Consider the following 17,150-nt stretch of genomic DNA (forward strand, 5'->3'; position numbering starts at 1 on the left):
ATCACATTACTGGAATGACTCTGGGACAGTAAATTCAAGAAGAACAGGGCTACTTGAAGAAGCAAGTATTTGAACAACACTGACATCTACAAACAAACAGCACTTCTGAAAAGCAGATCTAACAACTAGTTCCATTTCTAAATCAAACAACACTTCCACTTGCCATTACCCTGCAGGAGTGGAATTTGTGAATCTGAAAAACTGTCACCACATGGGTACTGAAACGATCAGTTCTTATAGCACAAGGTTTGACTTATGTATAAATGGCACAATTCTGCAACCACCAGGCACTGTACCCCTGGCCCTTGTGCTGCACAGCCAACGCAATTACACTTGATGTCCGCTGAGATGTCACCTGAGAACACACTTCTATGAGGCAGGTCACAGCTGCATTTGTTCTATTATCCAGCCTCGTCTTTTGAACCACGGCTGCCCTGCCTGGCACAAGCGGTTCTCTAGTGATCATGAAGTTTAATCCAGGCTGTTTCCAGTAGCCGAGACAGACTATTTATAGACAAGAGAAATACTCAGCTGATTTTTGGTACTGCTACAATTCATAATACTCTGCAGCTTATGTCTTTCCTTAGCAGCTAAAACACTGTCTTGGCTGTTCTGCGAAATAACTCCAGTAGGTTTTGCATGTGCTATCACATTAGTACATATGGTCACATACCAGATAACACTCATAGCATCTAAAACCACATCTGAATGCACTGGCTTAAGTCAGAGAAAAATGATTTAAAAATATCAGTAGAGTACAGTACAAACATTGCTGCAAAAATGCAAAACTAATACAATTTTAAAACTTATTTTTCAGTTATTTCAAAGCTTTTAGAAACACATCAAAGAATAAAATAACTATAGAAAACTTCTACAGTAGATTTCACTACATTTTAAAGTGATTTTTCACTTTGCTTTCAAGTGTGAAACCGTTAAGGAAACCTGTGTAAGTACTGTTGCTTCTGTAAAGCAACATCATGAAGCAACAGCTTACGACAGGAATCTCTGGAGACTCAGATTCACCCATTCAATTGAATCACTCCTCAAAACTCATTTGATGTATACGTCATCTTAAATTAGCTGAATCACAAATCTTAGAAGAAGAGTTTTATGTGAGAGAGATTCCAATAGGCTTAGGTCTAAATGATTGTTTGGCTTTACATCAGTAATCAGGCATCTGTATTCCTGCAGAGCCACCTAATAAGTTAATACAATTTTGTCACAGAAAAAGAAATTAAAATAGTCAATTTCGTTTTTCAAAAAGTTACATTAGAAGAACATTAAGGCTGTGCTTTAACATATGATTCTGGAAATATGTAGTTAAAAGCAAATGTTCCACACACTGCATCTTTAAAGTGATACTGAAACACTTAAACGCCCCGTCAAGATGGCAAAATTGGAGCTATATGACCAAATCTAGTCTATTATGTACATATGTAAGCCTACTAAGTCAGTAGAGTTGCAGAAGCCTGTATTGTACCTGAACAAAACAAGTGAACACTTATTAGCACTGAAACTGAGCCATTCTTTCATCTGTTCTTTCATTTAAGTTAAGGACCATGGATGTACTTCTCCATGCAATGCTTGATAAAAACTACTTGTAGATTGCAAGCAAAGGATCCCTAACAGTATTTTGACTACAGACAAAATGCTACTGTCATATTATTAGTACCTTTGAAACATTTCATGTTTCATTTAAACCATTTACTATTTCAAGTTTGTGTGCAGAGAAAATTGTAAGTGCAGGTGGGCACACCTCATTTAGCATCACATCCTGCAACCTCTGTAGCAAAGCTGGCGACAATCCTGAGCACTGTAAGACAGAATGGGCAAAGAATTGCCAAAGTTTCAAGAAGTTAATATTAGGCATTTGTGTTTATAAAGTACACTTCAGTGAGACACTTTTTTTTCTTATTACTTTTTTTTTATTTTTTTTTTCAAAAGTCTACAGACAGTTCACAGCTGAATCAAATTTCCAGCCTGCTTGAAGACTCCACAATTTAACATCAGTGATGACAGTATTGACAGAAAAAGTTTTTCCCTTCTAGTACCTTGTACTTGGTATCTGCTTCTACAATCAAATCAACCCACTGCAACGAAATACATTCAGAAGCAAATATAGCCAATAATGCCAATACCAAATCATCAAAACTCAAAACTCAAACAAATATAGCCACAAGAGCAAATGTAACTCAAAACCTGATGTCCAAGTGACTTAAAAATTGCTACACTAAGAAGTATATGACTATGTTCATGGCTGTGGGTGAGAGTAAGAGATGACATATGAAAATTTTCTCCCTTATTTCAAATGACCACAGGAAAAAAAGAAAACAGGCTATAATATCTGACATATCTAAGTAATATAAGCCATAAAAGCCAAAGGTGAGAAAGGTTCAGCTGACCATGGAGGAGACCTTGGGCACCATTAGCAAGGTGAAGATCTAACCAGCCATTCTCCAGACTGTGTAACACAGCACCATTTCCCAAACACGTAAAGCCGTTGTTAATGTTCCCACCTCACCCAGGTAAAAAGCAGCTGATTTCTGATCTCCCACTTTTAATATTGGTAACTTTGTCTCTTTCGAACTGTAAAACCCAGAGGCAAAGCTGGGTTATTTGTAACATACATAAGGCGGTTATGTGGAGTTAACGTTTATTTGTACAGCTCTTTGGAAATGTAAATCTCTGGAGAAGTGTTAAGTATGACTGAGACAAGCACTGCCCGACCTCTTCTGGCTGTCATGAAGGCCAATTGCTGCAGGGGAAGTTTTCATATTAATGCAGGTAGACCCGCAAGTATGATGTTCATTTACATCAGTATGAATTTTGCATCTATAAAGATATTAATATATCCAGCACCTTGTCCTCCAGAAAGAATCAAAAAACCCTGAATAAATTATTAAAAATGAGCTAGATAAGAAGGGACTGTATTGCAGTAAGGCAAGGTTTTGAACTGTCTAGAGCAAAACAAACAATGGTATAAATCACAGAACCATCGTTTCTTTAAAATGCTATCTCAATTATGGAATTATTTCATATCATGTTAAACGACACATTGCTTTAAAGAACTGCAAGTCTCTGTTCATGATAATCTTTTTCTTTGCATATCAATATTTTTGTTCTGAGTTATGATGAATTCTTTCTTCTTCAATCCACACCTTTTTCTAGTTATCCTTTAATTTCCACATAGCTGATTACTTCCTATGTAAAATAAATCTGCATAACTATTAACAGACTAATGAAATTAAAATGATCTAAAATTTGTCATAATTTTCTCACTGTATAATACAGTAAGTTCTTTTAAATAAGGAAACATCAAACAAAACCATAATCAGACCAAGAAAGCAAAGACAGAGAATACTATGGGATCAACCAGGATGGCTATATTAGAAAGCTCTACCACCCCTGCTCATTGCAGAGGATTTGAACTAGATGACCTTTGAAGGTCCCTTCCAATCAAAATCATTCTATGACTCTATGACCACAGCTGTTTTTTTCCCCCATAATTGCTGCACCAGAAACAGGCAAAGAAGCTTCAGAACAAGAAAGTTTAAAGAAGGTTCATTGTTTTAAATACAGGGGCTTGTAGCCATACTAGTAAAAAGGCTAAGGCTATAAAAGAAAGATGTGTAGGAAGAGAAGGTGTTCTCATATAAAACTGATAGGAGAACATGGTCACATGACTGATCAACGTTTTTTGCAATTAAAAAAACCCCTTGTTATTACTGCCCAGATTTTAAAACATTTACAGATTCATTGTGAGGGGTGGATCTCTCTTGCACAAACAGGGGATCACAGTTCTCCATGTTTTTTGTGTAATTATCATGTAACAGCCTGGTTGAAATTTAGATGGGGGAGAAGAATATGACATGAATAAAATACATTACAAGAATAAAAAAATCATAATTGTGGTAATAATGCAAGATCACAGTCAGCATTGGGCTAGCTGTAGTACAGATGACATCTAAATCCCACGTTGTTCTTAAGAACACAACACTGAAACAGAGTTTTCATCACAGTTGTTTTAATGGTGTCATAACCAACTTCCTTTATTGCCCTTAATGGATAATTAAGATGCTTTCCTCCTATTTAAAGGCTCAATATCCCTCTAACTTGTAACAATGGGAAACTGGATTGAAACCTAAGTGATCTGAGATGTGTTTAACAGGGGACCCATTTAGTGAGTCACACCAATATCCAGATCCTCAATAATTTTTTTTTTTTTTAAAGTCCTTATTGATTACCCAATAATCCTACACAGTGCTTCTCAGTGGGAAGAGCTTAAGTTACAGCATCTACTTTAGTAATAGCTGAAAAGACCGGGATAGTTCAAGAATTTTAATTTCAACTGTTAAAGAGCTATCACGGACAAAACCTCAATGTGTAGCTCTAGTTTGTATTTAATATTAGTAGAGAGAAATTGAAGTCTTAGTTGCAAAAGGAACCTCACAGTTTTTGCAAATTGCTGTTTCCAGATAGTAAACCTATGTCAAATCTATTCTTCTGCCATAGACTATGAAACCCAATTTCTGTACATAAGGTATTCTTCAACTCTCACAATAGCAATTTTCTATGTAGATTCATCTGATATCTCAATAAAACCATCAGATCTATGAAGCAAATTAGACGGAGCTCTATGATGACGATGACAAACCAATCAGATATGGGAAGCAAGCATCTGCAGTGGCACTAGACCATGCGTTCTCTCCTACATCTTCACCTCTAAAACAATGTACAGAGAAATTCTTCAGCCCAAATGCCAGAAATCAGATCTACCCATTCACACTGCTGTTGCTTGAAGTTTCCTGCCACCTACATATCTCCTGCCATTCTTCACCGCAGATCTGGGCAAGACGAGAGATGCTCATGAGCACAGCACGTGAAGCCCTTGCTCCTGAGAGGGGAGGAGAAGGAGGCAGCTTTGGCTGCTCCCTGACAGCAGCCAGTTATACTGTTAGAAACTAAGAAAGCGGAGAGAAAGCCTATCATCCTGGGACAGCAAATAACTAACACAGCAGCCTGTCACGGATCTCTGGGTCCACAGTGCCCACGGCCTTCACAGCCTACAACTTTAATATTTCCTCCAAGAGAGAAAATTTGAAGGTCCCCTAGCAAACTACCAACTCCACCACTGAGCTCTGTCCTCCCTTCCTTGGAACAAGATAGCACGGGGGAAGGCAAGGCCTTTTTCCACAAACTCGACAGTGTGCAAATGAGGTTATGCCAGGACAAATGCAGAGAATCTGCTCTGCTGCTCCAGGCCTCCAGCCCAGCTGGCACCACAAACAGCAGCATCGGCTTCTGCTCTCAATTGAAAACACTATATTTACAGTTAATTGCTGTCCTTTATAAAGACCTGCAAGCTAACTCAGGTTTGAGCAGTTTGGGTTTCACTTTCCAGGTTCCCACTTTTCTTTCAGTTTACTCACAACATCATCACTTGATGTCATCTTCATTTCTTGATATTTAATATAAATAGAGTCCTCATAGAAACCCATTACTGACCTTCCTGGGTGTTATGAGAACAAACTCTTCAGATTCTAAAGGCTGTTCTCAGAGGGGAACAGGCTGCACCTGGAGAAACATCAACTTCTCACGTGAATATGGGAAAGAAATGTCTTTTTCTTTCTCTGTTCAATTCAAAATGGTGTTAGGGGGTCTGTTGACCTACATTTAGGGTAAGGTGGTCCCATCTATAAGCAGCAGCCTCTGATAAGAAAATCCCAGATAGCTTCCATGCTTTCCCCAGCCCCAGCAAGTCCTGCAGTGGAGGCCGGGGGACCCAGCTGTGGGTCAGTTGCTCTGGGAGCCACCGGGGCTGCTCCCATGCTCACCCCAAAATGCCAGCAGCTGCCACACCACGTGCCTCCAGCTCACCTGAAGCCAGGAAGACCAGAGGGAGCCAGCCTGTACAACTAGAGAACCTTGGAAGAGTTCTGCAAACCAATTCATCAAGCATCACCAACAACGTAAAATACCAGCTCTTCAGGCACCACAACAAGTCCTTATACCAGCATCTTCAAGAACTGATACTCTGTGGAGAATTTGCATAGAAAAACATAGCAGTTATCCATGCAAGCAATCTGTTATGCTATACAAACTTTCATATGGATCTTATATGGTACATTATAAAGAAAGCCCTCCTTATGGGATTCTTACTGTGAAAAAGAACAATTTCTTTTTTTTTTCAAGTTGACAACATAGCTTGAATAATTTTAACAGCAAACTATACAGCAATAGTTCTGTCCTTTGTGACATATCACTGACATGCTCCCCACAGAAAAATCTACATGGAAATTCATGGAAATATGCTTTTCTAATACTCAGCTGCAGTTTTAAACTGCAACTCCATCAAGTGTAATTCTCTTCATTACAAACCTCAAGCCTCTTTACTCCTGCTATCTATTATTAATCATCGTACATATCTAGAAGGATGCACGGTTCAGTCACACTTACTTGATTCTTTCTTTTACTACTTCACAGGGCTCTATATTAAAAAATCTCTGAAAGCTTAAGGTAGGACCTTCAACCATAATGCAGACCTCCTGTAGCTCCTTATTCATTCAAGGAGATCCTCAAAGACAACAAAAAGCTGACAGGAAAAGCTTCAGGGTCGGCATTATTTGGGAGAGTAAAGCAAAGCCATTTCCGTGAAGATTCTCATGCTGTTTTTCTCTTTGAAATCATATTTTGCACTTCTGCTTCTCAGATACCTGCACAGCCAGTCATGCACTATGTCTTGGAGCCATGGCACAGTGAAATGGTCAGTGTACATACTAAAAAGAACAGCATCTCAATTAAAAATGTGACTAGCCCACAGCTGCTTGTACTTACAATAAAAGCACAGTTCAAAATAGAGACCAAATAGGTCTCTAAACTTTTCATCCACCCTCTTTGTGCAGTTCATTTCTACTGCATGCCAAGCAGAAAAGACAAATGAGAAAGACAGCTGCAGGGAAGTTTCACAAACAGGCAGTCCCCTGAAATACAATTCCCAGCAGCAGGTTCATCAGCTCACAGATAAAGCAGGACAGGGGCGTCATCAATAATTTGACCAGTTTCTCTCACAGCCTCAGAAGTGCTACCACTGCCCCACATGCTAGTTAAGTTTAAATGTTTAAGTTCTCTGGACCCATGCTCTGAGGATTTTCTCACTACATTGAAATGTGATGTCAATGTGCCTACCTTCAAAAACTATGTAAATGTTTTATCCAAAAATTTCTAATAACAAATATAATGATGCATTTTCCAAACCAGAAAGCAGAAAATTATTCTAACTAAAGGATATATAAGAGTAACCATACCACAATCAGATTAAAGGTCCGTATTGCCCCTGAAAGCATCAGAATATTAGGCTGTTAGTGGATGTTTTGAGACGGAGAATAAGAAACAAACACAAAAAGAGTAAATCCTTCCTGGAAAATCTCACATGGAAGGTGGGATCCACCTCCTACTTGATTATTGTCAGCTATTTAGGGACTTTGTGCTGGAGTTTATTAAGTATGATAATCTGGATGCAAACATAACTGATTAGCCAATCTTGATTTATATCACCATGCACAGTAGCTAAATGCCAATACCAAATCATCAAAACTCAAAACAGAACATAAAAAAGCTCAGTCACAGAACCACACAAGGAGAATTTGCCTAGTCCAACCTGCCAGATTGCTCAAGGCTTTGTCCAGTCAGTGAAGTAAATGGAGATGTCACCACCTTTCTGGGCTGCTCCAATGCAAGTACTCTCAGAGCGAACATTTCCATCCTAATACTCAGTTCTGTTTCAACTTATGACCATTATCCCTCATTCTCCCACTGTGCACCTCAGTAAAGGGCACCTTCCGGCTGTGCACCACCGTCTTCTTGGTAATCCTCTCTTAGGTACAGGGAAGCTGCAAAGATAGTAATTTCATTACAGAAGGCAATCCCAATGACCAAACATTATTTACCTCAATTAAAACTGGCAAACACTTTCTTGACATGTACAGGAATTACTTCCAAGCAGCCTTGCTCCATCATTTTCCCAGGGATGATGGTTGACAAACCTGCAGTACCCCAGACTTTCCTCCTTGCCCTTCTTGAAAATGGGTACAGCATTAACCATTATTTGGGACCTTCCCTAGTCTACACAGTCTTTCAAAGGTGATAGAGAGCAGCCTGACAATGACATCAGCCAGCTTTCCCAGTACCTTCAGGAGGCCTCTTGCCTGGACCCATGAACTTCCATAGGTCAAGATTTCTCAGAAGATCCCTAACTCTTCCACTTAGCCCTTTCCTCCATGAACCTCATCTCTGAGAACAAAAGCCTGCAAGATCTTATTCATGAAGACCAGGACAAGGAAGTCATGGAGCACCTCAGCCTTATCAGAGTCTGCTGTGACTAAATCACCTGCCCCACTTTGCACTGGGCCTACATTTTTCTACACTTATTGATTCTCTCCCTTACTCTTTTCCAGCATCTGATCTTCACCTGCTCAACACTCCTCTTTCACCTAAAAGCACTGTGCTCCCAAGTGTCTCAACATCCTCACAGAGCTTCTGCTGCTTCCAATACCTCAGACCTTTCTGCTATGGCCAGTCAGAAGCATCCTCATGCAGTCAAATATTATATGCTTGGCAAAGCTTTTCTGTTCCTTTGGTGTTTTCATTTGTATTTGCTCCTAAAGGCTTTGGTACATATTTCTTAGAGGTTCAAAGAGACATTTTGAAAATAAGGGATCACTGAAATGGTATACAGCACTGGTTAGGTGTTCAATATGAATACAAATCACATATATGCTTAGATAACTATTTTGCTTACATTACTAATCACCTGATCGCAACTAACTCTTGAAAAAAATAAATTCTTAGTGTTTGATCATTGAGTTTGTGCTCCTATCTGCGGCTGTACAGCCATTTGATGCTGTTTATAGTTAATATAAATGCATTTATTTCCAGAAACTTACCTTGCTTTTAAAACTACGTGATGAATTTCCTAAACAAAGGCTCAAAGATTTTCTCTTTGTAAGTCAATACACATCCAAAGGCCAAATCAATGCATTTGTATACAGTGTAAAGAAAAGTTAAAGTGAAGAAATTACTGATCAAAGGCTAAGGAACAGCTATAAACCTCAGTCTGTGTGGTACCTAGCATTAAGCACACAGCTCTGTTCATTTAAGTTTGTAATTGTTTATGGTGTTACTCATTAAAGGTTTATATTACTTTATTTCTACTCAAGACAGACATATGTGAGGGGGAAAACAAACAAACCTGTAGATAGCCAAATTCACACTACTGGATCAAAAATAATTCTTGCACTTCATTTAATAAGAATTCCTAATATACTTTAATTTCCTCTGGAATTTTAATTAGATTTAAAAAAAAGAATGCAGGCATGGAGTTCAAGGACTATTTTTCATAGCAATAATTATTCAAGATATAGTGTGCCGTGTTATATCTTCTCCAGAAAGCCATTTTTTTACAGCTCACCCATTTTTAATTTGATAAAGCCTCTATGTTCTGTTCTTCCTTTTCATTTGACCACTGAGTCTTCTCATAAATGTTCATTTCCTAGCACTACAGCACAACGAACAGAAAAGCAAACCACCGTTCATCTGAACAAAGACACTCCCACACAGTGGAGTAGCTATGTCTGGGAGCCGTGCTGTAGAAAAACACATGCCCATGGTTATTCAAAGATTCCACATCAGCCGCAGTGCAATGCACTGGCAGGCATGAATAGCCTTTCCTTTACCTTGTTTATTCAAGAACTATGATCTACTGCAGTCTGCTTCTAAGTATTTGATATCTTACACTAAGGAGATTAAATAAGCCTGATGCCAAATGGAAAACTTCGGCCACATTGTTGATTTTTTGTAAACTCATGAAACCAAAATCTGAAGGTCTTGTCCTTAGAGATTAAAAAGCCTTTGCTCTAGGATTTTATATTTATCGTGCTATCAAAGTCAATCCTATCTCTGACAGAAACTGATTTCTTGATAGGTTCTCTCCTGCCTTGAGTGCATTTGAAAGCAAAACACCCATCTCTCCAATTTCCATACTGGTCCTCACATAATTAATCAAAAATACAATCTAAACCAGTTTCCTTTCCAAGCGCATTACTTCAATTTAGTCATTTGTGGGAGAAAAACATAAAAAGGACTGTATTTTACATCTTGTTTAAGAAGAGTCTTTCATACCAGGAAGGTGGAAGATGGGCTATTATAATACAGCGTTTAAATAAGTAAATATGCACAGGGGTGCACACAGAGAGCACATGGGTGTGCTCTCATTTCTCATGCCTCCAGTGAAAGAGGTCACAACCCTTCAGACTTTAACCTCATCACTTCTCATTTTTCATCTTGGTTCTCAGAAGAGAAATTTAACCCATCTGGTTTTCAATTTTATGAGGTCATGAGCCATGAAAGAAAAGATAGCTTTAAAAAGTGGAGCTATATAATCTTCTCTCAGTGTATAAGAGTAGATTATGCAGATGTTTCCATTAGGTCAGGACAAACTTACAAAAGAAAAAAAATCCTCTCCACAATATTACAAATTCTTACGTCTACTACTGGGTACTTCTTTTTCATTGTGCTTACACATGTCTAGTCTCTCTCACAAAATAATACACAATAGTCAACTTTAAATTCTCACTAACACAAAGCTGGGAAAATCTGCTTTTGATGTCATCCCTGTTTAGCCTAGTGCCACAGTGAGGCAACAACTTCATCAGAAGTGATGGTCACATTTCCTGCTACAGCGGGGCAAAACGAAACATCCCACCCTTTCTTCTGCTCTACGGCAACATCAGGCACTACAATAGAGAGAGATCAACCTGCATCTGAGCTGGACATTTCATGGTTCACACCTCCAGCGAGGTATTTAACAGGGCTGGTGAAACATGGTTTTTTGTTGTTTTATTAAAAAAAACAGCTGAAAAGTTTGCAGCTTCCCTCTCCCCAGCCACAAAAGCCATAAGGTTTCATCGGCACCTCCCCCTACCCCAAAACCCCCATACCATAAGAAACATTTTACAGTCAAAAATGTTTGTAAGAGTTTTCAAACAAAGAGTTTTCAGTGTTCACCAAAGCTAGAGCACCATCATCACAGTCTCTTGAAGGACTTAATACATGGCGATACTTGGAAGTCAGATAAGGTCATAGTGTTTTATACATACAAATGATACAACAAAACCAGTCATCTCAAACAGCACAGCACCCTCAACAGAGGACTAACTCATATTTCACTACAAAAGCACTTAACAGTTCACCTGTTTCATGTATTTAAGAGAGGAAATCTCACAGTAACATGTAAGAATGGTTTTTTAAGCATATCTTTAAAACACTTCTGGTATCTTCCGAATTTTGAAAAACACCAACAGAAAATGATATGTAAAACCAGATAATAATTATTTCTAATACTATTTCTCTAACTGCCTTACAATTCAAAGGCAAGTAAGTTCTTATGGACTGTGTCCACCTGAAGTCCTGTTCCTTTCTCCAGCATAGCAAATACACACTGAGCTGTTAATTGCAGTAATGCTAATTAAAAGACAAAAAAAATTACTACATTAATGGTGACATTGCCAATTAGCTCATAAGGCTACCTCATCACTGCTGGTGAACGAAATGTGAAGCCCAATGTGGATAGAAGTCATAAAAGGCATTTCAAAAAAGCTGATGGATCACATTTTCAGCTTACTTCAGAAGTTCTGTTCGAATCAGTAGCTGAAAAGTTGACCCCCAGGAAAGAAATTCCTATAACATTTTGTAAAAATTACTAAAAAGAAATGTTGCCATTTTCCACATCTTAATTCACAATGATTTTCACACTAAAAAGTATTGGGGTGGAGAAAAAAACAAAAAAGGCAAAAAGGCTAACCTTTCAGTGGACAATTTCTCCTGGTTTTATACTCCACATAAAGCTTCCCCATAAGGGCCTAATGAATACATAAAGGAGTCCAGGTGATTCTAGTTTCCTTTATTCTTTAGAAGGAATATGTATTCTTGTGTCCTTCAGTCTCTTTCAATTACCATTTTATGAAATTTAATGCAGATCTCCACAACCCTAGAGCTGCTTGCATAAAGTGATTGTGCTCTTCATATATTCTGTACTTCCTCAGCTCGCTCTCTTTCTTTCTTTTCTTTTTAAAGGTTTCGAATTCTACTTCAGAGGTCTCCTGGTAAATAAAATTGAAATACTTCCAGTATTATCTTCCTGGTGAGAACTGGAGTATATATTTGTTTTTCACTTGCTCCCTTTTAATCAAGCATTTTGTTGACCATAATCAATTTCTTCGCTCAAGAGAAAAATGTGCAATTATCTACAATGAAGAAGGTGTGTCTAAGGAATAGGGTGGGGGAAGAGAAATCAATGGAACCATCTGTCTGACATTCCTACAACATTATAAGAGACTTGTAATTAACTGCTTGCCTACCAAAGTCTGCCAGCTTTAACTCCCCCGTGTCACTGATCAGAAGATTCTGTGGTTTCAGGTCCCTGTGCAAAATGTAACGCTGGTGGATGTAAGACAGTCCTCGCAGCAACTGAAATAAAAATAACTGAAAAAGAGGGGGACAAAAAATGACCTCTGTTAATATTTTGCATATAACCACAGGTGATTTCTTCACAATATGCAGGGTGCTTGCATATTGTGGTAACATTGTGTCAGAATTCCTCCCAAACTGGCGTTAATTCCCACCCAAATTTAACACAACCGAAATTCATGCTAAAAAAATATGTACTTTGTAAGGACTAACCCCAGCTGCCAAGCTCTACTATATCATAGATTCAATTTGCCTGCTTTAAAAAGAACAAGAGTAATACAACCATGTGCAGAAGACTCAGTTTCTACCATATTATAATTATATTCCATTTACCCATATGGCCTTAGAGATTACGTGGTAGCCTGAAGACAGATGTGTATCTTCACTAATTATAGGAAACAACAGTACAGGGTGGATAGGGATGGGGAGATAAGGCTGGGGGATGGAGCAGTTGAGCTAAAACAAAGAGATTAACAGTACAACAATAATGCCTGTGTATCCAAGGAAATCTGCAAGTATGATAGGCTTTCTCCTTCAAAGTTATGTTTAATGGGAATTGCTTATGTATTTTTCATTAGGAAATAATAATTTTCACTGAATCTAAAGATGACTTTTGAAACGTACGTATAATAGTATTTAAGGTAAATGTAGATGGGAACCTAACTCACCCTTGTGTTTCTTTTAACCATTCACTGGACTCTTCCCTGAAGCTAACAGTTGACACTGTGTATTTTTTAGCTTACAGTTATGAACAAAGAGCTGGATGGTGGACATATTTTGTCCTCCCCTTTTCAGCTGTGCTCCTATAATTCTCCTGCATTGTTATTGGCACCTGCAGTTAAAGGCCGTAAGCATTACTCATAGACTGTCAATACAAAGAGTGAATTATTGTTTCCCATGAATTTTCTTTGCAGTTTTGAAAAATCTCTCCTAATATACAGACCCTTCCTGTTGCCTGAAATATTTTAAGAAATACTACAGTTTCCAAATGGGAACACAAAAAGCCTTTGCAAAGCCAAACACAGAGGATTCAGGAGTGGATATGGACCTCATACCTCACAGCTCAGCAGCTGGTGAAATGCACTCTCTTGGAATATGTGGAAACTACAGCAAAGATTTGGGAAAAGTCAGTTCAGGCATATGAGAATTTCTAATTAACTTGCAACACAAGCATCCTATTTAGTGACTGCTGAAGTGAGGAGACATTATAAAAGAGGTTACAAAATCTGATCATAGAAGAGAATAAAGGCTGACATGAAAGAAACAGAAATGTCATGTTACTGAAGTTGAAATGAATTTAATTGCATTTCATTTTTTTCCCTGAGTGCAGACACAATACACTGTATGTTTAGCTATTTAGCCAGGGCCATATCAATCACCGTCTTACCAGGGCTGGGTCTAACAATGTGCTGAGGCAAAATACAGAAACAAAAGAAATAATAGCAGGAAAGTCATGAGTAACATGCACATTCCTTTTTGAATTGTGGTTAAAATGGAAGTCATGGTACCAAAAACTATTTTAATAAAGGCAGGAAGCAGAAATGGCTTTTACTACAGCCTTAAAAGCTAAATCAATTAAATGACTTCAAAATAATACTTTTTAAAAATTAAAAGATAGGGAAAATATCCAGTTCACAAGGCTAAGTCAGTGGTATTTAACTTTAAATATTATTTTTAAATATGCAAAGAAATTTCAATTATCACATTATCCTACAGCACTCTAATTTTTATAACTCAAAATATATATATTAATGTGGGCTTTCATTTGGCTTCAAGGCAAACAGTCAAGTGATTTGACGTAACGTGCTAAGAAATAAAGCCAACAACTTCACAGCTCAACAGAAGAAGCATCTACTCTTGAGGACAGCTTTGGAACATAGTTTTATTTCAAGCTTGTAGCCACGCTGGACTCATCAAGTACGTTCACAAAAGTCAATTAATTCACTCATATACACTGAATCAATTACTTTCTCCTTTGAGGAAGATCATGACAGAGAAGGGGGAAAAGGGAAAAAACTCCCTGAATTTTTCACAGGGTGAACTCAGCTATTGTTTGGTTGCTTTTTTTTTTTCCTCTTCACCTTTGTTTTTCTTTGGCAATATTAAACGTGAAAAGAGTTAAGTGAAAATACAAGCCTAATGACTGGCAGGAGAGCATTCTGGAAAACAGTGGTCCTTTGGAATTCTTCAGAAGAGAGAACAGTAAAAGAGCTTCTCCACTCCCAACGGTTCCCCACTTCACAAAAAGAAGAGACAAACTGAAAAGATGGAAAGAGCCATTTCTGACAGCTCAGGAAACATCTCTGCCTTCTCACAGATAATTTCCCTCCCCTCTCCTTGAGGAAATCCCTCTCCAAGAAACCTGTTCCCATTCAAGACTATCTGCATTGCCTTCACAAGGACGAATATCACTGCTGGATGTGGTACCACCACCTCTCACCCATATAGCTGATCTGAAATAGGCGAATCACCTTTCATGGTTCTACTCTGATCTTACTTGCTCCTTCCTCCCCCTTACTTAATTCTGACCACTTTGCAACATCAGCCTGGAGATTGTGAACAAGCAACTGAACAGCCATTTCTCCAAGGTCATGGGATGGCAGCCCTGCAGACCAGAGGACAACTCTAAAAGGAGGCAATGGCAAATCTCATATGCATGTAGCTTATTAGTAAGAACAAGGGTTTTGGTGTTAAAATGAGAGACTCACAAAATGACAAGGATTATTTTGATAAGAGTTGGAAAAGACAGAAAACAGGAATGAGATTTGCCTCTAGAAGTCAGGTTTTCAGCAAGGCTTAATATTAAGAGGCTCAACACTTTACATTCAGACCAAAAAAGATTAATACCTGTGCTTCAGGCCTTGCTTTTTTATTATAGCCATGAAAAAGTACCCTTTTGCCCCCTAAAAGTTATGCAGCTCTCACTTTAATAAGCAACATATTTTAATGAAGAGTTTTCACTGTCAGTGAGAAAAATGCATGCAGGTCAAAGCTAATTTGAGGTTTACAGACTACAATATCAAAAGAATGTTGAAACTTATATGAAAAAGTTCTCAAGTCTACAAAAAGGTTAGGACCTACATAGTCTAGTTCAAGTTTAAGGCCTGGAGAGCCACTTGAGCTACATGCAGCCATTGACCAAATTCTTGTTTAAACTGCTTACATTTTCTGAGAGACTTGACAGCTGCCTGGATGAACAGCCCTGCTTTCATGGTGTTTTTAATGAGCGTAGGTGAGTGTACGAGCTAGACCAACCATTACATGCACACAACTAAAAGATGCAAGATGGCTCATGTGCAGCAGAACGATTTACTACCTTGTTGGCCTCTGATTGTCACACAGGATCTTGAGCCCTTCTCATCCAAATGAGCTTATAAGGTGAATACTTACACAGGCTATCCAAAGTACATCTAATGAGTGGGACTGATGGGAGTCAACACCTTCTGACTTAGGTTCAGAAAGCTCTGATTAGTCTGATGATAAAGGAGGATGCTCATGTACAGGTCATCTGTGTAGAAGTGCCCAGATGACTCCACATAGTTGCTCTCCATTCCTAGAAACAGTACAGAGTTTCTGGCAAAGGATGGAGGGGTAAGTGAAAAGCAGAAAGAAATCCGCAACAAGCCCAGAGAGATTCTCCAGAAAATGTACCATTTCTACACAGCGTCTCCTGAGGTATGAAGGACCCCAATGACAAGAAGGATGCTGCCCAAGAGGACAAACTAATGAGGCCTGTGGGAGGCTTTTTAAAGTCTTTCCCTGATGGCGCAGAGGGATTTCTGAATGATTGCCTGCATCTGAGCTCCCTTACTACATGTTGCATGTGGGAATAAAGGACCTGGCCCTAGATACGGAAGTAAAAAGCTACATGGAAACTTCTAGTCTATAGAAGATGCACAAAACTCTTGGCTATGTTCTCTCCACAGCAAGAGACTGCAAATGGAGCTGAGCTAGCCTGGACCAGGACTTCACATCAGTTCAGAAGAAAGCTGAAAGCAAGATTAGATTAATGTGCCAGCCCTTTAGCAAGCTCATATTGCTGTATTAGCATAGTTACTTTTGAAAAGTAGTAACCAATACTGCACAAGCTTTATTATCACTCATCACCAATAACGCAAATGCTCCTGCTTGCTCTGTGTATCAAAGCACACCAGCTGGGTGTCACAGAAGCACCTGAATCCCCTTGTGTGCACTCAGCATCAATCAAAATCATACTCAATCTTAATAGGCCATCAAATCTAAAAATACCAGTATAAGAAACCCAACCCAGGACACCTCATCCCATGCTTGCAACCAATGCACTTCTTCCTGTCATGCAGAGGATATTATAGGCTTCTGTGAATTATTGAGTAATACTTACAAAGGCAAAAGGAGGTAATAAATCCCCATAGTACTATCTCACAGCGTTGGAAATATCAACCGAACACAATGCTCAGTTATGTTTCAGTTTACTAGTTTTTTTGGGAGTTTTAGAGCTACTTGTTTTAAACCATCAACATTAGAAAAAAGTACCTGGTAATACATACTATCACAGAAGCAATGAGAAATGTCTCGCTGTGACTTCTGCTAGCATGTCAAAAGCTCATCAAGCACAATCTTTTTTAACACTGTTGGTTTACTATTCTTTG

General features: G+C 38.6%; 1 protein-coding gene across 1 annotated transcript in view; it reads right to left on the reverse strand.

The window, feature by feature from the left end:
- CDK14 (cyclin dependent kinase 14) overlaps positions 1–17,150 on the reverse strand; it is a gene marked incomplete at both ends in the record, with an annotated part of 254,136 nt that overhangs the window by 79,572 nt on the left and 157,414 nt on the right. Inside the window, one exon of the mRNA XM_080339518.1 lies at positions 12,414–12,537. Coding sequence (XP_080195644.1) covers positions 12,414–12,537 — 124 coding nt within the window. The remainder of the gene's footprint in view (positions 1–12,413; positions 12,538–17,150) is intronic.

Source organism: Nesoenas mayeri (assembly GCF_963082525.1).
Source record: "Nesoenas mayeri genome assembly, chromosome: 2".
Taxonomy (NCBI): Eukaryota; Metazoa; Chordata; class Aves; order Columbiformes; family Columbidae; genus Nesoenas; species Nesoenas mayeri.